The sequence below is a fragment of the Capricornis sumatraensis genome, chromosome 20, assembly GCF_032405125.1.
Source record: "Capricornis sumatraensis isolate serow.1 chromosome 20, serow.2, whole genome shotgun sequence".
Lineage (NCBI taxonomy): Eukaryota > Metazoa > Chordata > Mammalia > Artiodactyla > Bovidae > Capricornis > Capricornis sumatraensis.
Genome location: NC_091088.1, coordinates 30915806 through 30938560, shown reverse-complemented (window position 1 = coordinate 30938560; position 22755 = coordinate 30915806). Strand labels below are relative to the sequence as shown.

The 22755-nt window shown below is 39.8% G+C and overlaps 1 protein-coding gene across 5 annotated transcripts in view; it reads left to right on the top strand.

Annotated features, from left to right (window-relative positions):
- PSME3IP1 (proteasome activator subunit 3 interacting protein 1) overlaps nucleotides 1-22755 on the top strand; it is a 38632-nt gene extending 15877 nt beyond the window's left edge. For 4 of the 5 annotated variants that reach the window (XM_068992618.1, XM_068992617.1, XM_068992619.1 and 1 more), the window contains exons 5-7: nucleotides 688-817; nucleotides 8490-8554; nucleotides 21633-22755. In XM_068992618.1, the coding sequence (XP_068848719.1) occupies nucleotides 688-817; nucleotides 8490-8554; nucleotides 21633-21850 (413 nt within the window). In that variant the 3' untranslated portion in view covers nucleotides 21851-22755. Of the gene's footprint in view, nucleotides 1-686; nucleotides 818-8489; nucleotides 8555-21632 lie in introns of all 5 variants that reach the window. The other variant, XM_068992615.1, reaches the window with a different exon arrangement.

Here is a 22755-nt window from a genome sequence, read left to right as displayed (position 1 = left end):
CAAGTATGATATTGGCCATGTTTTTGGTAATAGCACGTGTTCTGGTCATCCTCAGGATTTTCTTTGGGAATCAAAGGGAGAAACATTGCTTCTCTGTATTATTTTGGGCTTGCTTTGCCATCTTCCTCCTCAGTTCAGTTCAGTCGCTCAGTCGTGTCCGACTCTTTGAGACCCCATGAATCACAGCACGCCAGGCCTCCCTGTCCATCACCATCTCCCGGAGTTCACTCAGACTCACGTCCATCGAGTCCGTGATGCCATCCAGCCATCTCATCCTCTGTCGTCCCCTTCTCCTCCTGCCCCCAATCTCTCCTGGCATCAGAGTCTTTTCCAATGAGTCAACTCTTTGCATGAGGTGTCCAAAGATCTTCCTCCTAGTCATCTTCATTTCTCTTTAAATCAGCTGGATTTGACTGGCAGAATAAAGGTGGGGGGGCTTTTTTTTTTCCTTTGGCAGTGCTTCTTGGCATGTGGAATCTTAGTTCCCCAACCAGGGATTGAATCTATCCCCCTGCAGTGGAAACATGGAGTCCTAAACACTGGACTGAAAGAAAAGTCTGGGGAGGGCATTTTTTAAATAAGTAGGCCAAACATTCCATGGCAGAGCTGAAGTGCTCGTCTTGATTTATCACTGTCCTGCTATAGCCCTTCTTTTTACTTAGTTTGATCCTTAACCTGTAACTCACAGTAATCTCAACAAGGTTGGAATTTCTTCAGAAAACAAGAAGGAAGTGGAGAAGAAAGCTGTGAAACCCATAGAAACCAAGAACAAGTTCTCCCAGGCAAAGCTGTTGGCAGGAGCTGTGAAGCATAAGAGGTCAGCCTGCATTCACACGACTTTAATCTCCCTCTGACTGTGTGCCCCAGGATGCCAGAGTAATGGTAGTCAGAACAGAGTTACCTAAGCACAGGGCTTGGTGAAGTTCCTTGTGGCCCTCCCTCGCTCCCCTGTCAGATTTGGTGTTTTCTGACACCTTTGACCTTGTTGTCTCTGTTCATTCAACATGATAACCACTCTTCATTAGACACTTAAGTACTTTTGGTGCAGGTGATATTTTATTCCTCTATGAAGTACAGAGACTGAGAATCTCAGAGGTTGAGAACCTTTGTCCAAAGTCAAAAAGTAACAGGAGAGGTGGAATTCAACATTTGAGCATCTGTGTTTCTAGGCAAACAAGGTAGCAAGTTCTGTGGAAGGATTTATATAGGGTGTAATGAGAGCAGGGAGGATAGCATATTAAAAAGCAGAGACATTACTTTGCCAACAAAGGTCCATCTAGTCAAGACTGGTTTTTCCAGTGGTCATGTATGGATGTGAGAGTTGGACTGTGAAGAAAACTGAGCACCAAAGAATTGATGCTTTTGAATTGTGGTGTTGGAGAAGACTCTTGAGAGTCCCTTGGACTGCAAGGAGGTCCAACCAGTCCATCCTAAAGGAGATCAGTCCTGGGTGTTCACTGGAAGGACTGATGCTAAAGCTGAAACTCCAGTACTTTGGCCACCTCATGCGAACACTTGACTCATTGGAAAAGACTCTGATGCTGGGAGGGATTGGGGGCAGAAAGAGAAGGGGACGACAGAGGATGGGATGGCTGGATGGCATCACCAACTCGATGGACATGAATTTGAGTGAACTCTGGGAGTTGGTGATGGACAGGGAGGCCTGGCGTGCTGCGATTCACGGGGTCGCAGAGTCGGACATGACTGAGCGACTGAACTGAACTGAATGAGAGCAGGGAGGAGAAATAACTGCCTGGAGTGGGTATATGTGACTTGTGTTGGGGAAGTTAAGGAAGACATTAGAAAGGCGACTGATTATATAGGACTATGACGGCTTTAATAGGCAGACAAGAAGAGCTGGGTCAAAGGCCCTGAGGTCCGTAAGAAGGTGGCAGCTGGGATAGGGTTACACACCTGGCTGGAACTCTGCTTGTTTGATACGGGGTGGCAGCACTTCCTAGAGGTTTTGGTAAGTTCTCTGTTGTTTGTTCCTCCCCTTTCAAACCCTGAAATGACACCAAAGTGATTAAATTTGGTCATTTCAATTTGACCAACTCTACTATAAGCAAAATGATACTAAGCTGAAGTGCAGTCTGTTAGGAAAATCAATATGGTATTTTGGCAGCCAGCCACATGTTTTGAAGAAAGTGCTTTGATGGAGTTTTGTGGTTTGTAAAACACTGAATGCTGGAACAATTTCCTGGAAACATTGCTCGCAACATTTTTTACATGTAAAAATGTCATCATGGCATAGCAGCAAAGGGGAGGCGTATCAGAGGCCTGAAAAGGGCCAGTTACCCAAGCCATGGATTTTTTCCTTTCAACTTTTTATATAAAGTTGCTTGCCGGGTCCAATATCCTTGGGGATTTGGACTTGGGTGGGTTGTACTGGGCTGCACCAAGAGGAGGGGTCTCTAGGTAGTCCGTCAGTGTCTCTAGTGCCTTGCTTCTAGCAGAATGGGTGTTGTGAGTATCTCTCCTAGTCCTTGTGCTGTGCTGTGCTTAGTCGCCCAGCTGTGTCAGGCTCTTTGCGACCCCATGGGCTGTACCTGCCAGACTCCTGTCCATGGGGATTTTCCAGGCAAGAATACTGACTTGGGTTTCCATGCCTTCCTCCAGGGGATCTTCCCAACCCAGGATCAAACCCAGGTCTTTACCATCTGAGCCACCAGGGAAGCCCCTCCTAGTCCTTATATACCACCTTTTATTAGATATCCTTTATTGTTGTTTTGTGCAGCAAGGTAGTAAATGATTCTCCTGGGGCAGGTGTTCCTAATCTACCCAGCTTTGGGTTTATTAGAGTCACCTGGGAGTTTGTTAATCCTGTGGATTGCCTCACACTGATGCTGGCTCAGTATCGAGTGAGGTCTGGGAGTCTAAGTTCGTGGATGACTCTAATGCTCAGTGAAAGTCTGATGCCTGATGTGTGTATGAAGAGAGAGAGAAGTCGCTCAGTCATGTCTGACTCTTTGCGACCCCATGGACTGTAGCCTCCATGCATGCGATTGTCCAGGCAAGAGTACTGGAGTGGGTTGCCATTTCCTTCTCCAGAGGATCTTCCCGACCCAGGGATCAAACCCAGGTCTCCTGCATTGCAGGCAGACACTTTACCGACTGAGCCACCGGGGAAGCAAGCATAGTAATAAAACAAGAGCCTGTGAACCCCTCACTCATCTTAAGACCTAGAGCATTAGTGATACCGAGTCTGCCTCTGTGCTCTTCCCCATTCTGTCTCCCTGCCTTGTCACCTCACACCACTTTCCTAAGTCTAGTTCAGCATTCTTTAGTCTTTCTTAGTAGGGTTCTTTTTTTGCTTCCTATATAGGTATCCATGAACCATATAATAACTTGCTTATTTTTGAACTTTATTAAAAATGATTTCATTGTCAGTACACCATCTTCTGTGAATTTGGCTTTTCGCTCAGATTGTTTCTGTGACTAAGACAGTTTTGTGTATGTGCAGCTGTAATTCATTCACTTTCACTGCTGTATAATAGTGCATTATTTGAGATATCAAACTTTGTTCATTCTCCTGTGACTGAATGTTTGAATTATGACACATGGTGCTGGTGGACAAACTTTGTACATGTGTGCATGTTTCTCTAGAGTTATGTGTCCAGTATGATAGCCCCTGACTACCTGTGGCTGTGTAAAGTTAAATTAATTAAAATTAAATTTAAAATGCAGTCCCCTAGCCACAGTAGTCACATTTAAAGTGTTAAATGACTCCATATGGCTTGTTGCTACCCTAGGGGATAGCACAGATATAGCAAAAAAGTGATTTATAAAATAGTATCTCCTTATGGTCTTAATTTGCATTCCCCTGTTAACAAATGTAGTTGACATTTTATATGTTGGTTTGCCATTCATGTGTCCCATTGTCCTAAAAGATCTATTCATTTATATTGCCTTTTTTTTTTTTTACTGTGTTATTTGTAATTTTCTTACTGATTCACAGGCTTTTTTTTTTTTTTTAACATTTTTTTCTACAGTTTAAGCTAACCTTTTTAATTTTAAAATGGTCAAATATATTCAATTTTAAGATGGTCAGTTTTAAAAAACTGGTATGTAATTGATGTATAACAGTTTCAAATATGCAACATAATGATTTGATTTTATATATATATATATAGTGAAATGATGGCCACGATAAGTCTAGTTGACATAGTTACACAACCATACATAGTTACACAACCATACATAGTTACACACTTTTTCCTTGTGATGAGAACTTCTAATATCTACTCTTAGCAGCTTTCAAATATACAATAGTATATCATTAACTATATTCATTATAATGTACATTATATTCTCAGAACTTATCTTTTTGATAGAAGGTACATTCTTCTCAGGGATGTCATGTCTATTTTTGGCCACTTCATTCTTCTATATAAATTTTAGATGTAGTTTTAAGTTCTTTAACTGTCCCTATTGGGATTTTTATTGGAATGGTATTAAATTGCTTGATAAATTTATGGAGAAATCAGATCTTTATGTTTTTGAGCCTTTATTCATGGTTTATATCTACATTTGTTTGTTTCCTTTAGTTAAAGTCATTCAGTAAAGTCTTAAGAGTTTTGTTGTTTTTTTCAAAGATGGTGTACATGTCTTTGATTAGATTTATTCCTAGGTATTTTATATTTTTTTGTTGCTGGTAAATAAAAATGCATTTTAGTATATTTGTATCCAGCCACCCAACTTTTATTAACTTTACTGATAATTCTTATCAACTATAATAATTTATTGGTGGACTCTCTGAAATTTCTATGTAGAAAGTCACTAAATGATGAGTTTTTTCCTTATACCTTTTAATTCCTTTTTCTTATTGAGCTGGTTGGGACCACCAGCAAAATACTAGAACAATTCCTGTGCACATCCTTGTTTTATCTCTAATTTTAAACTGAATGCTTATAACTTTTCACTGCTAAGGATGGTATTTATAGTTCTGTTCCTAGTTTAAGAGGGTTTTTTTTTTTTTGTAGCCATGAATTATTAAATCTTGTCAGGTTTTTCCTGCTTTTGAATTGATAAAATAAAATTTTCTTTTTTACTGTTACAGTGAAAAAATAGATTTTTCTGATGTTGCATTCCTGGTGATAAACCCAACTTGCAGTGATATATTTTCTTCTCTTTTTTTAAACTTTGCTGGATTTTGTTTGCTAATGTTTTGTATAGGTTGTTGCATTTTTGATCATGATTGAGACTGGCCTGTACTTTTTCCCCCCACTTTATCTGATTTTGATGTGAAAATTAAATCTAACTTCACAGAATGATTTAGGGAGTGTTCTTTCTTTTTCTGTTTTCTAGAGCAGTTTGTATAAGATAGTGTTCTTTTGTGAAGGTTTTGTAGAACTCAGTAAAATCACTTTGGGCCCTCTCTTTATTTTGTGACTATAGGACTATCTACCTTTCTCCAGATCTCGTTGAGTCAGTTTTTTTAGTTGTATTTTCTGGGAATTTGTTCATTTTGTCTTTTTTCAAATGCATTAGCTAGATTGTCAGTATTCTTTATTTTTCTAATTGCTCTTGTCCCCTTTTCACCCCAAATATTGATGAGTTGTACTTTTATTCTTATTTTGACTATTTTCTTGAGAAGGTAGTCTCTGTTTTATTAGCCTTTTCAAAGGCCTTTTGGATTTAGTTCTTTTTATTTTTGCTCTTTAATATCTTCTACATTCTTTCTTTGAAATATTCTTTACTTTCTCAAGCTTATACTTTTATTATTTCTGTTACAAACAACTGTCAGATATGAAACTTAATTAATTTTCAGCTCCTTTTCAGTTATAGGCATCTAAAGCTATAGTTTTTCCTCACCTTTCATTGTGTACAATTTTGTTTCCAAGTAAGTATTTTAAAATATCCATTTTGATTTCTTTCTTGACTCATGACTTAAAGACATTTTAAAAAATTTCCAAACATACTGAGGTAGTTCACTTCAATTCAGGAAGTAGCTCAGTCGTGTCCGACTCTTTGCGACCCCATGAACCGCAGCACGCCAGGCTTCCCTGTCCATCACTACTGGGATACACTGAGATATACCAAGATACTGAGGTAACTTAACCGTATTTCATTGATTCTAAGATGAACCTTCTTCCCCCCACATTTTAATACCTTGTAATCAGTGATGGCCTGGAGTCTCTGAAATATAATCTTTTGTTATCAATTTCTTCCTTAATTGCATTGTGGTTTCACTTCAGTCGCTCAGTCGTGTCTGACTCTTTACGACCCCATGAATCACAGCACGCCAAGCCTCCCTGTCTATCACCAACTCCCGGAATCCACCCAAACCCATGTCCATCGAGTCGATGATGTCATCCAACCATCTCATCCTCTGTTGTCCCCTTCTCCTCCTGCCCTCAATCTTCCCTGGCATCAGGGTCTTTTCCAATGAGTCTTTCAGTTCAGTTCACCAACCATCTCATCCTCTGTTGTCCCCTTCTCCTCCTGCCCTCAATCTTTCCTGGCATCAGGGTCTTTTCCAATGAGTCTTTCAGTTCAGTTCAGTCGCTCAGTCGTGTCTGATTCTTTGCGACTCCATGAATTGCAGCACACCAGGCCTCCCTGTCCACCACCAACTCCTGGAGTTTACCGAAACTCTTGTCCATGGAGTCAGTGATGGCATCCAGCCAATTTCTGCCTTTTTGCATTGTGGTTTATATGTACTAATTTTTTTGAAACTACTTAGATTTGCTTTGTGACCTTTTCCCGAGATTAATTTTTGTGTATGTTCCAAGTTAAGGAGAATTTGTGTTATGTGATTGTTCTGGGTCGTATGTAGGTGCAACAAAACAAACTTGTGGATTGTATTGTCAAATCTTCTGTGTCTTTAGTATTTGTCTGCTTGTTTTATTAGTACTTGAGGGGGGTATTTTGAAATCTCCCATTATTGTAATGATTTGATTTTTCTTCAGATTCTATTGAATATATTTTTAAGCTCTTTAATTAGAAGCATAGATGTTTGGGATTGTTATTTCTTTGTAGTGATTTAAACTTTGTTTCATTATAAACTAACCTTCTTATCCCTTGTAATACTTTTGGTTTTAAAGTCTGTTTTCTTAATATAGGTGCTCCAGCCTTCTTTGGGTTAGTATTAGCTATGCTGACTCTTTTTCCATTCCTTTACTGTAAATCTTCCTAGGTCATAAGTTGTTTGTTTTGCTTCTGTTAAGTTTTTAGTTAATCATAAATAGCTGACTTGAAATCATCTGTTAAACTCTCTTTAAAGGTAGGCTTGGACTTAGGGTTTTTTTGTATAGTTTCTGCTATCTTTTCTAAAATTAATTTTTTGGTCATCCCACGTGACTTGCAGGATCTCAGTTCCCAGACCAGGGATTAAATATGGACCATGGCAGTGAAAGCCTGGAATCCTAGCCACTAGACCACCAAGGAGCTCTGCAGTTTCTACTATCTAATGTTATTTGTCTTTTTACTTGAAAACTCTTTTCCTTATATTCTTTTTATTAAAATTTTTGATTATAATTGTAAAATTTTTAATTCTTTTTTTCTTTCTATTAGTGTGGATTTATGTATTCTGTTTCTGTTCTTTTGTGCCTTAAGTTGGCAATTTATCAGGAATACTTAGCAAAACCATAGAGTGAATACCTGTCTTACTTGCCCACAGAAGTATCCATAGATCCTAGAACTTTTAGCCACAATAACCTCCTTGCTTCCTTACACGCTGTCCAGGACTTTAGTATGGTCATGTTTAATGCCACAAATTAGATGTTGTTTTTTATATAGACATCTAAATATAAATGTTTATTTAGATTTGTATTGGCCAGTGTCTTTGTTCACCATCTCTTCCTTTTGGGATTAAGGCCTTCCTTCTAGGACCATTTTCCACCTCTTTGAATTGCATTCTTTTTTTTTTCTCACTGTCCTAAATTGTTTAATAGGTACAAATTTACAAACGTTACATATATTAGTAGTAATGGTAGACCTGGAGAACATTGTGCATTTTCTGAGCCGCATGGTGAGAGAAGTACATTCTTTAGATAATCTTTTAGTGAAGGTATTTTGGGTGACGTTCAGACTCTCTAGCATGTCACTAAAGATACTTCCTTTAGTCTTTAATAACTACATTTTTGTCATTTATAAACATGTCCAGATATTCTTGAAATCGATCTGTAGTTCTAACCAAGATGAATGATGACAATAAAGAATCTGACTTTTAAGTGATACTTGAGGATATAATACTTCACCCCTTGAATTGGTCAGAGGTTTAAATTCTTTATAACAAGAATTTAATTGTTCTCTAAAGCAATTGTCCTTGAATTAAAAAAAAATTAAAAAATATATAATTGGAAAAATATATATATAATTGGAAGGAGGTTAAGAAGCTGAAATGAAGACTTTTCAGATCATCTCAGCTCCTTGAGGCTACCTAAAACCCATATAAAATGGTTTTTGGAGCTCCTGATTCCCAAAGCTTTGATCCCTAAGATTTGACCGAGCTCAAATCACGTATTTTTTTTGTTTGTTTGTTACAGTTCAGAGAGTGGAAACAGTGTGAAAAGACTGAAATCGGACCCTGACCCAGATGACAAGAATCAAGGTGGGTGGCAGCTTTCATATCATTCTTTACCCATCATACACACGAACCATGGTAAAAGGCTGGAATGCATTGTATCTGCGGAGGAACGTGTGTATCCCCGAGCAAACCTACCTAAACTTACCAAGCCATTTTAAACCATGCGGGATTTAAACCTAGGATTATATCAGCTGCCCAACAAAGTAATATGTGAAACCATGAAACTGATAAATGACAGTTGTGTTCTCTCAGGAGTGCTAACAGAGCCAAAGCCCTGGTGATATGAACCTCTATTCACAAAGGGTTTTTCTCTTTCTCCCTTAAATGTCAAGTTTCTTCTTTTTACATGGCTGGCTACCAGTGAGAGGTAGAATACCTGGTTCCTTCTGTTGGTTGGATTGGGTTGGACCAAGAGGCTAAATAGTTTCTAAAGAGTATACTTTCTTTGGTGGTTTCTTTCATGTGATCAAATCTGGTACTGTATTAAGTGGCACCAAGTTATAAGTGAGAGTGAGTGTTACTCAGGACTGAATCAGGGATAAGAAATTCAAGAGTGTTTTCAGTTCTTCTGACTTCCTGTGGAATTGAGGCTCTGAACTGAACTCAAAGGGTCGTCATTGAAACAGGGCTTACATTTATTTCTCTTTTATTTTTTATTTTTTTTACAATACTGTATTGGTTTTGCCATACATTGACATGAATCCACCACAGGTGTACATGAGTTCCCAACCCTGAACCCCCCTCCCATCACCCTCCCCATTTCATCTTTCTGGGTCATCCCAGTGCACCAGCCCCAAGCATCCTGTATCCTGTATCGAACCTAGACTAGCGATTCGTTTCTTACATGATAGTATACATGTTTCATTGCTATTCTCCCAAATCATCCCACCCTCTCCCTCTCCCACAGAGTCCAAAAGTCTGTTCTTTACATCTGTGTCTCTTTTGCTGTCTCGAATATAGGGTTATCATTACCATCTTTCTAAATTCCATATTTATGTGTTAGTATACTGTATTGGTGTTTTTCTTTCTGCCTTACTTCACTCTGTATGATATTTTAAACTATATATTTTCTTTCAAAAATTAATGGATATTTTAAAATACATATATACTGAAGTCCAATAATAGTGGGCTGTTGCTGATACCTTTTTGTTCTAGAATTTACTTGTGAAAAGGATCTTCAGTGAAGAACTTTCCTTCTCCCTATATGTCCTCTTCCATCTAATTCTCCTTCCCAGAGGGAAATACATTTTTTGCATGTATATCTGGATATATGTGTATAGCCAGATTATTCTATGTGTGTGTCAGTTCAGACACTCAGTCTTGTCCGACTCTTTGCGACCCCATGAATTGCAGCACACCAGGCCTCCCTGTCCATCACCAACTCCCGGAGTTCACTCAAACTCATGTCCATCGAGTCAGTGATCCCATCCGGCCATCTCATCCTCTGTCGTCCCCTTCTCCTCCTGCCCCCAATCCCTCCAAGCATCAGAGTCTTTTCCAATGAGTCAAGTGTTTGCATGAGGTGGCCAAAGTATTGGAGTTTCAGCTTTGGCATCAGTCCTTCCAAAGAACACCTAGGACTGATCTCCTTTGAAATGGACTGGTTGGATCTCCTTGCAGTCCAAGGGACTCTCAAGAGTCTTCTCCAACACCACAGTTCAAACGCATCAATTCTTTGGCACTCAGCTTTCTTCACAGTCCAACTTTCACGTATAGGCACTTACAAATATGCTCTTTTTTAAAAAAGTGTTATTATAGCTAACTTAAAACATATTTAGATATTGAGATAATAGTATGATGAACCCCATCATGTACTTTCAATTTTTAACATGCCAATTTTCTTTTCTTTTTAAAGAAAGTTTTATTTTCTTATTCTTTATTTTGGCTATGCCACATGACTTGTGGGATCTTAGTTTCCCATTTGCTGTGGCTAAGACTTTCAATACTGTGTTGAAGAGAAGTGGTGAGAGTGGGTATCCTTGTCTTGTTCCAGATTTTTAGCAGAAAGGTTTTCAGCTTTTACCATTGAATATTATATTGGTTGTGGTTTTGTCATAAAAGCATTTTATTATGTTGCGATATGTTCTTTCTATACTCACTTTTGCAAGGGTTTTCATCATGAATGGATGTTGATTTTTATCAAATACTTTTTCTGCATCTGTTGAGATGATCATGTTGGTTTTGTCCTTTCTTTTGTTGGTGTGGTGAATCACGTTGATTTCAATACACTGAACCATTGTCATGACCCTGGAATGAATTCAGCTTGAGTCGTGGTGTATGACCTTTTTTATGTGTTTTTGGATTCTGTTTGCTAGTTTGAGAATTTTTGTGTCTATATTCATCAAAGTTTCTGGCCTATAACTTCCGTTCTTGGTAGTGTCTTTGGTTTTGATATCAGGATGATGGCTTCATAGATGTCTTTGGTAGTGTTCCTTCCTCCTCAGTCTTTTGGAAGAGTTTGAGAAGGATAGGTGTAAGTTTTTCTTTGTATGTTTGTAGAATTCCCCAGTGAAGTCATATGGTTCTGGACTTTTGTTTGTAGGGAGTTTTTATTATTACAGATTCGGTTTCTAGTGATTGGTCTGTTCAAGTTATCTGTTTCTTCTTGGTTCAGTTTTGGTGGACTGTATGTTTCTAGAAAGTAGTCCATTTCTTTGAGGTTGTCAAATTTGTTGGCATATAATTGTTCATAGTATTCTCTTACGGTTTTTTGTATTTTTGTGGTATCTGTTGTGATTTCTCCTCTTTTATTTCTTATTTATTTGGGTCTTCTCCCTTTTCGTCTTATTGAGCCTGCCCAGAGGTTTGTCAATTTTGTTTACCCTTTCAAAGAACCAGCTCTTGGTTTTATTGATTTTTTTCCTATTTTTAAATCTCTTTTATTTATTCCCTCTCTGATATTTATTCTCTTCTTCCTTCTGCTGACTTAAGTTTTGTTTGTTCTCTCTCACATTCTTTTAGGTGGTGGGTTAGGCTGTTTGGTTTATCTTGTCTTGAAGGCCTGTATTGCTATGAACTTTCTAAGAGCTGCTTTTTCTTCATCCCATGGATTTTGTGTGGTTGTGTTTTCATTCTCATTTGCCTCAAGATATTTCTTTAATTTCTTCCTAGATTTCTTTGCTGATCCATTGGTTTTTTAGTCATGTTATTTAGCCTTCCTGTAATTGTTTTTTTCTTGTTTCTTTTTCTGTGGTTGGTTTTTAGTTTTATATACCCTTGTGGTCAGAAAAGATGCTTCAAGTAATTTCTATACTCTTAAATTTGTTTAAGCTTTTTTGTGTTTAATCCTAAAGAATGTTCTATGTGGACTTGAAAAGAATGTGTATTCTGCTTTGGGGGGATGTAATGTTCTGAAGATATCAATTAAGTCTAAATGTTCTATTGTATCATTTAGGATCTCTGTTGCCTTTTTCTGTCTCAAAGATGTGTCCATTGATGTTGAGTGGGGTGTTAAAAGTCTCCTACTATTACTGTATTCCTATAATTTTCTCCCTTTTTATGTTGTTTATGTATTTGGGTGCTCCTATATTGGGTGCGTACATGTTGACAAGTGTAATATCTTCTTCTTATATTGATCTGTTTATCATTATATAGTGTGCTTCTTTATCTTTGTTTATAGCCTTTGTTTTAAAATCTATTTTGTCTGATATAAGTATTGCTACCCTTGCTTTCTTGTAGTTCCCATTTGCATGAAATAACTTTTTCCGTTTCTTCACTTTTAATCTGTGGGTGTCCTTTGTCCTAAGGTGGGTCTCTTGTAGGCAGCATGTTATAGGCTTTTGTTTTTTTTTAATCCAGTCTGCCACTCTGTGTCTTTTGATAGAGCACTTATTCATTGACATTTAATTATTGATAGATATGTATTCATTGCCATTTTAAACTTTGTTTTCCTGTTGATTTTATTTCTCTTCCTCTTTTTTGTTTTTCCTTTTGTCCATTATGATTATGTTCTCTTCTTGGGTTTTGTGAATCTGTTGTAGGTTTTTGATTTGTGGTTGCCCTGTTTTTCAAGTATGTTAACCCCTTCTTTATCTGCTTGCTTTCGACTGGTGGCCATGTAGACTCAAACACATTATATATATTTTTAAAAATCCATGTTTTCTTACTTTCCTCTCCCACATTTTATGATTTTGATGTCCTCTTTTGCATCTTCATGGTCATCCTTTTGCTGTTTATTGTGGTTATCATGGTAGAGAAAGTTTTAAATATTTTAAAATCTGTGTAATGTCTTACTTAAGTGATTTATTTCCCGTTGTGATTTTTTTCCTCCCTATAGATTCTTAGTACTTTTCTATTTCGAGCTGACCTTTCATTATTTCTTTTTTTAAGACAGGTTTAGTATTGCTGTATTCTTTTACTTTTTGCTTATCTGAGAAATTCTTCCTCTCTCCCTCTGTTCTGAATGATAATCTTGCTGGGTTGAATATCCTAGGTTGCAGATATTTCCTTTTCTGGAGTTCAAATATATCTTGCCATTCCCTTCTGGCCTGCATTGTTTCTGTAGAGAAATTAGCTGATAGCCTTATAGGTGTTCCCTTGTAATTAATTTTATTTTTCTTTTGCTCCCTTTAGAACCCTCTTTTTATCTTCAGCTTATGCTATTTTTATTATAATACATTTTGATGTAGGTCTGTTAGGGTTTATCTTGTTTGGGACCTTCTGTGTTTCCTGTATCTGGATATCTTTTTTTTTTTTCTTTAGGTTTGAGAAGTTTTCAGCCATAATTTCTTCAAGTACATTTTCAATCTCCCTTTCTTTTTCTTCTCCTTATGGGATCCCTATTATGCTTTATATTATCCCATAGGTCTCTTAAATTGCTTCCTCTTTTTTTTAATTTGCAGTTCTAATTGAGTGATTTCCATTATTTTTTCTTCTAAATCACATTCATTTTTCTGCATTATTCATTCTGCTTTTCTTAGCCTTTAGTTCAGCTTTTATCTCGTCAAATGAATTCTCTAATTTTTCATGGCTCCTCCGTGTCGTTTCTAATTTCTTTTTTAGTAATCTATATTTCTGTTGATATTCTTAATTCCTTCAGTATTTTCATTATCTCCTTTTTGAACTTGGTGTCTATCAGACTGAAGAGGTCTGTTTCATTGTTTGCTCTTTTAAGGGAAATTCTCTTGATCTTTAATTGGGAGTGATTCCTCTGCTTCCTCATTTTACTTACATTTCTCTTGCTCTATGAGTTTAGGAGAAGCAATTATCTACTGTAGTCTTGGAGGCCTATTTTTATGTGGGAACGACCCTTTGTAGCCTGCGTGGGTTTAATTTTTTTTGATGTGAGGGCTGTTTTTAGTATTGGATGCCTGCCACCTCTTTCCTTAGTGTATGCTGGCATTGTCCCCTTGAGAGGAGGTGTGACTGATATTGTGGTGACTGGAGCCGGCACTGGATATTGAGCGTGGCCTCCCTTTTGCTCTCTGGTTGTCACTGCCCTGTCTGGGGCAGGATCTGCTCCCTAGTTGTTGGAGTAGAAGCCCCCAGCTCTATTTCTGAGCTGCATTTCTTTTTAAAAATCTATTTATTTATCTTCTTTTTGGCTATGTTGGGTCTTTGTTGCTGTGAATGGGCTTTCTCTAGTTGTGGTGAGATGGGGCTACTCTCTAGTTGTGGTACACGAGCTGCTCATTGCAGTGGCTTCTCTTGTTATGGAGCACCAGCTCTAAGACGCATGAGCATCAGTCATTGCAGCTCGCGGGCTCAGTAGATATGGCACGGGGGCTTAGTTGCCCTGTGATATGTGGGATCTTCCCAAACCAGAGATCGAACCCCTGTCCTTGGTATTGCAAGGCAGATCAGGGAAAGCCCCCTGAGCTGCATTTCTGATCTGTGGTGTGAGGTACGTGGGATTAGAGTGTTCCCACTGGGAGAGGAGTCACTGAGTATTTTCTGTTAGAGCTGATCACCTGTGTGTGCTCTGCTGTGTCACTCTTCACCTGTTGTGGGCTCACAAAGTGTACTGTTGTTGGCACCACCCTCTGCCCCACCTCAACTGTGAGTATCCTGGCAGTCGGCCCTGGTGCCTCTCAGGCTTTGTTTTCACAAAGCCTCCAATGCAGATCCACTGAAGTCAGGTCCCAGGACTTCAGTAGTTGCACATCTGGACCCTCTGTGGGAGCTGTGCAGGCAGCTCAGACCCTAGCCCTTCCTGGTCTCAGGAGCAGCAGTTGTCCATTCAGATGTTCCACAGACACTGAATTCACAAAGCCAGCCGTAGAGGTGTAAATCTGTGGTTTGTGCAGTTGTGGGGAAAGATTTCAGCTCTGCTTTCTAAGTCCCATGATCCCTGGGGGCTCAGCTGTGATTTCAGCCACACCTCTGTTGGGCACCCCACTAGCGTCTACTCCCAGGACTGCTGAGGCAGTGGCCAGCTTGCTGGAGCCTACCTGGGCGGGCCCTCTCCTGGAGGAGAGGAAGCAGGAGCCGGCAAGTGAGGAAAGAGGCTGCAGTGGCAACCCCACCCCTCTCTTTCACATGCTGATTAACAATGGTGCTTAGCTTCTCTGGTGGCCTAGGATTCTTCCCGTTACACTCCTGGTTTTTGTGCCCTACACTTTACCCCCTTCAAGCTGACTCTGCACAGTCAACAGCAGTCCTCTCCCTGGGTCTGTCCTCTGGAGCCTGCATTCCAATACCCAGCTCCCATCCATACCAGCAGACATGTGTCTTAGGCTGGAGCATACAGGATGGTGGCACAGACCATCTCTGTAAGTCTCTCTCCTGCCTGCCACTAACTGGTTGTTGTGCTTTCATCTGAGCCTCTTTTTCGTCCTAGGTGACCTCCTTGCTGGTGAGGGGACTTCCCAAGGCACCAGAACTTCTGTTCTCCTTCAGCTCCCTCCCAGGGGTGCAGGACCTGTTCCACTTCTTTTCGTTTTCCTTTTGTACTAACTCGTTACCTAGAAATCTGTCTTGTCTTTTCAGGTGTTTGAGATTTTCTGTCAGTGTTCAGTAGGTGTTCTGTGAGATTGTTCCATTTATAGATGTATTCTTGATACATTTGTGGGAAGAGGTGAGTTCCATGTCCTGCTACTCTGCCATTTGAATTCTGATCTGACAATTGGTTTTTTAAAAGTCAGTATCCAAGGAAGGATTAGACATTGTATTTGGTTTACATGGCTTAAAAAAATGATTCAGATATAATTCACATACCATAAAATTCACCCTTTTAAAGGAGACAGTTTAGTGGGTTTTAATAATGTGTATTTATCACCAGTGTCTAATCCCAGAACATTTTGTCATGCCAAAAATGAAGCCCCACCCATGCCCATTAGCAGTTATTCCCCATTCTTCCCTCTCCCGAGCCCTAGCAATCATCAGTCTACTTTCTGTCTCTCTGGATTTGCCTTTTCTGGAAAATTTTATGTAAGTGGAATCATGCAACCTATGACCTTTTGTGTCTGACTTCTTTTCACTTAACATGTTTTCATAGTTCATGCTGTGGCATTTATCAGTACTTTTTACAACTGAATATCCCATTGTATGATACATTTTTGTCCACTCATCAATTGATGAACATTTGGGTTGTTTCCACATTTGGGCTTTTAGGACCCATGCTGTTACGAACATTCATGCCCAAGTTGTGTAAACAGCTATTTTCAATTCTGTTGGGAGTATACCTAGTTGTGGAATTGGCTGGGTCATATAGTAAATCTATGCTTAACTTTTCAGGAGCTGCCAAACTGTTTTCCACAGTCGCTGCACCATTTTTATATACCACCAGCAGTATATGTGAGGGTCCAGTTTCTTCACATCCTTATCAGTACTCATTACAGAAACTTCTCTGGTGGTCTGGTGGTTAAGACTTTGCATTTCTACACAGGGGGCATGGGTTCCATTCCTGGTCAGGGAACTAAGATCTCACATGTCATATGGCACACAAAAAAAGAAGAAAAAAAAATAGAACACTTGTTACTGTCTTTCTTATACCCATCCTATGGGTATGAAGTAATCGTTTATTATAGTTCTGATTGGAGTTTCCCTAATGACTAATGATGTTGGCATTGTGTACTTAATGACCTTTGGTTTATCTTCTTTGGAGAAATATATACTCATATCCTGAGCCTACTTTAGAATTGGGTTATTTTTCTTTTTATTGCTGAGTTATAAGAGTTCTTTATATGTTCTAGATGCTAGACTATTTGTCAGAGAGGTGATTTACAAATATTGTCTCTCTCTGGGTCATGCAGAAAGAACATGTGATAATGTTCTTTGGAGCACAAAAGTTTTAAATTTTGATGCCATCAATTTATTTTTCTTCGGTTGCTTGTACTTTTAAGAGTCATATCTAAGAAACTGTTGCCTAATTCATGGTCATGAAGATTTACACTTAAATTTTTTCGGAGAGTTTTATAGTTTTAGCTCTTAAATTTTGATCTTTGACCCATTTTGTGTTAGTTTTTTGACTCAAAAGTATGCTGAAAGGACTTCTTCCCTCCACTGAATTGTTGTGACGCTTGTTGAAAATCAGCTGAACAACATGTATGGGTTTGTTTCTGGACTGTCTTTTCTCTTCCATTGATTTATATAGCTGTTCTTACGCTGTCACCACACATTTTTAACTTGTTTGTTTGTGCTCCACGGCTTGTGAGGGCCCAGAGTCCTAACCACTGGACCATCAGGGAAGCCCCATACGCAGTTTTGATCATTCTGGTCTTGGAAGTTTTGAAACTGAAAGTGTTAGTCCCACACGTTTGTTCTTTTTCAAGATCATTTTGGCTACTTGAGGTCCTTTACATTTCTGTTTGAATTTTGGGATCAACTAGTCAGTTTCTATGAAAAAGGCAGCTGGGATTTTGATAGGGATTGTTCACATCTGTAGATCAGTTTGGGAATATTGCCATCTTACAGCATCTTAACAGTAGACTAATACGTCTTTTAAGTTTCATTTAACCTGTGGGTTCTTCCTTTTTCTTTATTTTTGTTTCCTTTATATTTTACTTGCAAATAAACTGGGTCTCTGTCTTGTAGAGTTTTTTACCCTCTAGTTTTGCTAATTGCATCCCCATGGTATTCCTTTATACCCTGTGTTTTGTGTAAAATGGTAATTAGATCTAGAGCTTGATCAATTCAAGTTGATTTTTTGGTAAGATTACTTCATATGTTGTTTCGCATTTCCTATCATCATCATTATCTTAATTAACATATGCTTCTGTTTGTTGCTTAGTTACCTTGGGAGTCATAGCATACTTATGCATAAAGAGCTTCTTTATTCCTGTTTAAGGCTATGTAATCCATAGTATGGTTGTACCATAGTGTATTAGTTTTTTTTTATTGATTAACATTTAGATTGTTTTTATTCATTTTCTAGTGTGATGTTTCATTAAATAACCCTGTGCATCCATCATTTTTTACATAAAATTATTGAGTCAGATATACATTTGTTCAGTTCAGTTCAGTCGCTCAGTTGTGTCCAACTCTTTGTGACCCCATGGATCGCAGCACACCAGGCCTCCCTGTCCATCACCAACTCCCGGAATTCACTCAGACTCAGGTCCATCGAGTCAGTGATGCCATCCAGCCATCTCATCCTCTGTCGTCCCCTTCTCCTCCTGCCCCCAGTCCCTCCCAGCATCAGAGTCTTTTCCAATGAGTCAACTCTTTGTATGAGGTGGCCAAAGTGTTGGAGTTTTAGCTTCAGCTCATTCCTTCCAAAGAACACCTAGGACTGATCTCCTTTAGAATGGACTGGTTGGATCTCCTTGCAGTCCCAAGGGACTCTCAAGAGTCTTCTCCCAACACCACAGTTCAAAAGCATCAATTCTTAGTTTAGATAATATTGTTGAATTGCCCTTGCTAAGAAATTGTTCCAGTTTATATTCCCATCAGTGATGTAAGAGTTCATTTTAACTGGGATCTTTTTAATACATAGGAAACTTGCTAAACTGTGGCTGCTTAAATAGGGTAAGTATATATACTATGTGTAAAGTGTCAATAGAAATCTAAAATGTATTACAACTAGTTACCAGGGAGCCCTATATCTGGTGCTTATACACTGATAGGAATTATCTCCATCAGTCAGTGGAAAGGAAAACTTGTGGGCTTCTTTAAACTCTCTTGTATTTAAGAGCCATCTTTTCTTTGCTATTCTTCTTCCTACCCTTTCATTCTTATTTTAGAAACTGGACAAGAAATATCCTCTTGCTAGGAGCTAAGGCCCGGTGAGAAGACTGTCCCCTGAAGCTTTAGAGTCTTGACCTTGGTCAATAGAAAGCTTTGTCCCTTGAGTCCCCCAGAAGATAGCTCTGTGGTCCTTATGGAGATTCAGGCTTCCCCACTGGAGGCACTGGCTTAAGCTCTGAGCAGACCCAGTGAATGTACAAGTTGGCCCCATCTACTCTCATGTCACGCATCTCTCTGAATCCCAGGAATGTTCTCCATTAGTAATTTTCAGCGTCAGTTTAGTATGATAATGTGGTCCTGCAAATACAGAAGTTGGCAGGAAACTTCAACAAATGGGTGAGATCGGAGGGCACCATCTTGTTCTCTGTGGGCATTTAACTGCTTTTGGAATGAAATTTGTTAGAGCTGCCATCTCTTTTATTTCTTGAAACTTCCTAGATAATTGGGAGATTTGGTTCTTTCACTTAAACTTTGCTAATGCCATCATGGTCCCGATTCCTTTGGTTACATTTCTGTGGCTGGCTTCCATCTTTCCTTTAGGTCAGCTCTAGTCCTCCACAGGTGCTGTGAACTTGACCCTGCTTTTCTAAAATTCAATTCACCCTTGAAATACTTAATAAAATGACACATCTCACTGAATGCTGCTGAGTCACTTCAGTCGTGTCCGACTCTGTGCGACCCCATAGACAGCAGCCCGTCAGGCTCCCCCATCCCTGGGATTCTCCAGGCAAGAACTCTGGAGTGGGTTGCCATTTCCTTCTCCAATGCATGAGAGTGAAAAGTGAAAGTGAAGTCGCTCAGTGGTGTCCGACTCTTAGCCACCCCATGGACTGCAGCCTACCAGGCTCCTCCGTCCATGGGATTTTCCAGGCAAGAGTACTGGAGTGGGGTGCCATTGCCTTCTCCCACACAAATTACTTTTCTGAGTAACTGGTTCATGCCCTTATGATATCAGGGTTTTTTTTTAAACAAAAGTTTCTCACAAAATGCTGAAAGTGTCATTGTATGTGTGAGCATAGTAGTACAATGAATGTTCAGGTAATGAATGAGATATAGTTTGATATTATGTCCTAAATTTTCACATTCTCCTCACTCCCACCTCCAAAATCTAGCCATTTGCAGTGAAACTCTGTAATTCATTTTCCTGCATTCTCACACTTTATGAATGTTGTCCTGCTCTGTGCCCAGGGGATGGGATAGAGAAAAGGGCCCTTACCTTCTGGAGACTTCCAGTCTGAAGAGAATGTGGATAAGGAGAAGAGACACATTAGGACTGTCAGTCTTCTATAGCCTTCCTGGCTATAATACAGGAGTTATGGAGCTAGAGGGGCTGTCCTTCCTAATTAAGTACCCTACGATACTCTTTAAATTTTTGCATTTGGCTTTCTTAAAAATTGTGTGAATTAGGTAGTCATATGAGTCTGAGTGAACTCCGGAAGTTGGTGATGGACAGGGAGGCCTGGTGTGCTGTGATTCATGGGGTCGCAAAGAGTCGGCCACGACTGAGCGACTGAACTGATGCACATAATAACAAATTGAAAAGGGACGAAAGAGTGTGGAATGAAAAGTTATTTTATCTTAGAGACGATTGAATACCAGCACACACAGAGATGCTCTACTCTTAATGGCTGGATACTAGTCCCTTACATTGGTCCTCTATTAATGCACCTTTTGGTTTCTGTTATCAACAGTGTTGCTTGAATATCATTTAAGTGTGAAGAACATGGCCACATTGTCCTACATTCCCTCAGCAACATGTATGAATGCCTATTCCTCCTTACATATTGTTTATGCTTTAAAGTCATTTGTTTCTTTTTTGGTGAACTGTGTCTTCTGTCTGCTTTTCTATGTAGTTGTTGATCAGTTGTTGGTTTTGGAATAATTTTTATATCATAAAGAAGTTGGCTTTTGTGATACTAATTGTAAATATTTGCCTGCTTTTTTGTAACCTTGTTACCACCTCTTCTGCAGTCATTGTCAGCTCTCATGTCACTCTTTTGCATCTCCATGTTTTCACATTGCTTATCTTTAGCAGCTTCCTTTTTCCTTATTGGTAATTCCTGTATGAGCAAGTGAACTGTGTGTACTGCCTGGTTGAGATCTCTGTCTGCTTCTCAGTGGTTTTTTTACTTACTCCTCATTTCATCTACTTGGATCAGTGTGTCCTTTTCGCATTTATATGAGGTGTTAGGGGCTTGTTGGGTCGCTAGGTGTTGGACTGAGCGACTTCACTTTTACTTTTCACTTTCATGCATTGGAGAAGGAAATGGCAACCCACTCCAGTGTTCTTGCCTGGAGAATCCCAGGGATGGGGGAGCCTGGTGGACTGCCGTCTATGGGGTCGCACAGAGTCGGACACGACTGAAGCGACGCAGCAACAGCAGCAGCAGGGGCTTGTTAAGGCAAAACCCTAGAAGGTAATGTGCTTGTCAGCCTGAGACAATGAGTTGAACTCCAGCCGTACTGTGGAGTGAGCTCTGGGAACATTTTAGAACATTATCTTTTGATTCAGGCTTAGTGTAATGTTTTCTACCCTAAGTGGCCTTTAACTTTAGGTGGGTCTTTGGACCTCCCTCATCAGCAAAATGGGGGATCCCTACATACCAGGTTGTTTCAGTGATTAAATGAGGCTGAAACAGGGAAGAAGAAGGGGGAGTGGAGGAGAGTCCTTAACTTTTCCTCTAACCTACTTTGAGGCTTTTTGTCATGGAGGTGAGGCCATGACAGTGGGTTTCCTTGGGCGAGAAGAGCCTCAACTACTCGGTGACATCCTACATGGTCTTAAAATGTTCTCTGCTGTGGCTTTAGTTTTCTCAATTGCAAATGAGGTGCACAACTTTGAGATGAGTGTGACGATAGTGTTGACTGCATAGTGTTGTTTTGAGGCTTCCAAATGTGAAGTCCTCAACGCATGGAAAGCAGGCTATCAACTTTGGAAAAGGGTGCTGAAGTAACAGTCCCCCCTGCTTTTTTGCAGAAGCTCCGTCCTGCGTGTCTCTGGGAAGCACCTCCCTGAGCAGTCCCTCCATCCACTGCCCGTCCGCGGCCGTCTGTATCGGCATCCTCCCAGGCCTGGGCGCCTACTCCGGGAGCAGCGACTCTGAGTCCAGCTCAGACAGTGAAGGCACCATCAACGCCACGGGCAAGATTGTCTCCTCCATCTTCCGAACCAACACCTTCCTCGAGGCCCCCTAGCTCCTCTGTTTTCACCGCAGGGTGCTCCTCCCCACGAGTAGACTGGACAGTTTATTCTGCCTACAGGCATTACTTCCCACAGAAAACTCCTTTGCCTGCTCCTTATGCGCACCGTGACATTTTTAACTGCATCTAAGAATGTGCCAGAATCCACTTGTGGCCAGACTTGTGTTTGGTTTCTCTTTCTACTCCGGTCCAGATGCCCAGGCCAGTCCTGCAACCTCTGTCCGCACTGATGCAGATTTCAGCCCAGCCAGAATTTCACCAAAAACACCCTGGGAAGATAGGTACCATGCAGCTTACAAAGAGTTTGGATTCTGTTGCCTTCTTGTTTTTTCTTTTTTTTTTTTTTTTCTTTTCCAACATTGTTAAGAAGCAGGGACAGTTTATTGAATAGATATCATTTAAACATTCTAAGTGATTATATTGCATTGTGGAGTGTGTGGCAGGCGGGGATGGGGAGAGGAGAGCCCTAGTAATGGAACAGCGCGCAAGGCCCTGGAAGTAGCTGATTCTTGATGTTGTGTGACTAAGTAAAGATTCTAAATTACGTCCACAGGGGGTGTCACTTAACACTTATTGTTCATTGATAAGTTTTTTCATACCTTTGGCTATTCCTTCTCCCTCCATCTAATCCCACTTAAGATTCTAAATCTTAGAGAAACAAACATAGGCCTTATTTTGTTGTAGCCAGAAATCAGAAGTACTGATAGTGTGTGGACAAGATGACTTATTTCTGGCAGCTCCTGATTCTAATATTGCCAGTCAGTGGGACACCACCCTCTCTGTTGGATACATTTACAGTTGTGTCTTCAACTGTGGAAGCTGTTTCTAACCTAAAGGTGCTGCCCTCGTCCTTTCCTCTGCTTTGGTCTGCTGCCCTTCCTGCTCTGCTCTTCCCATTC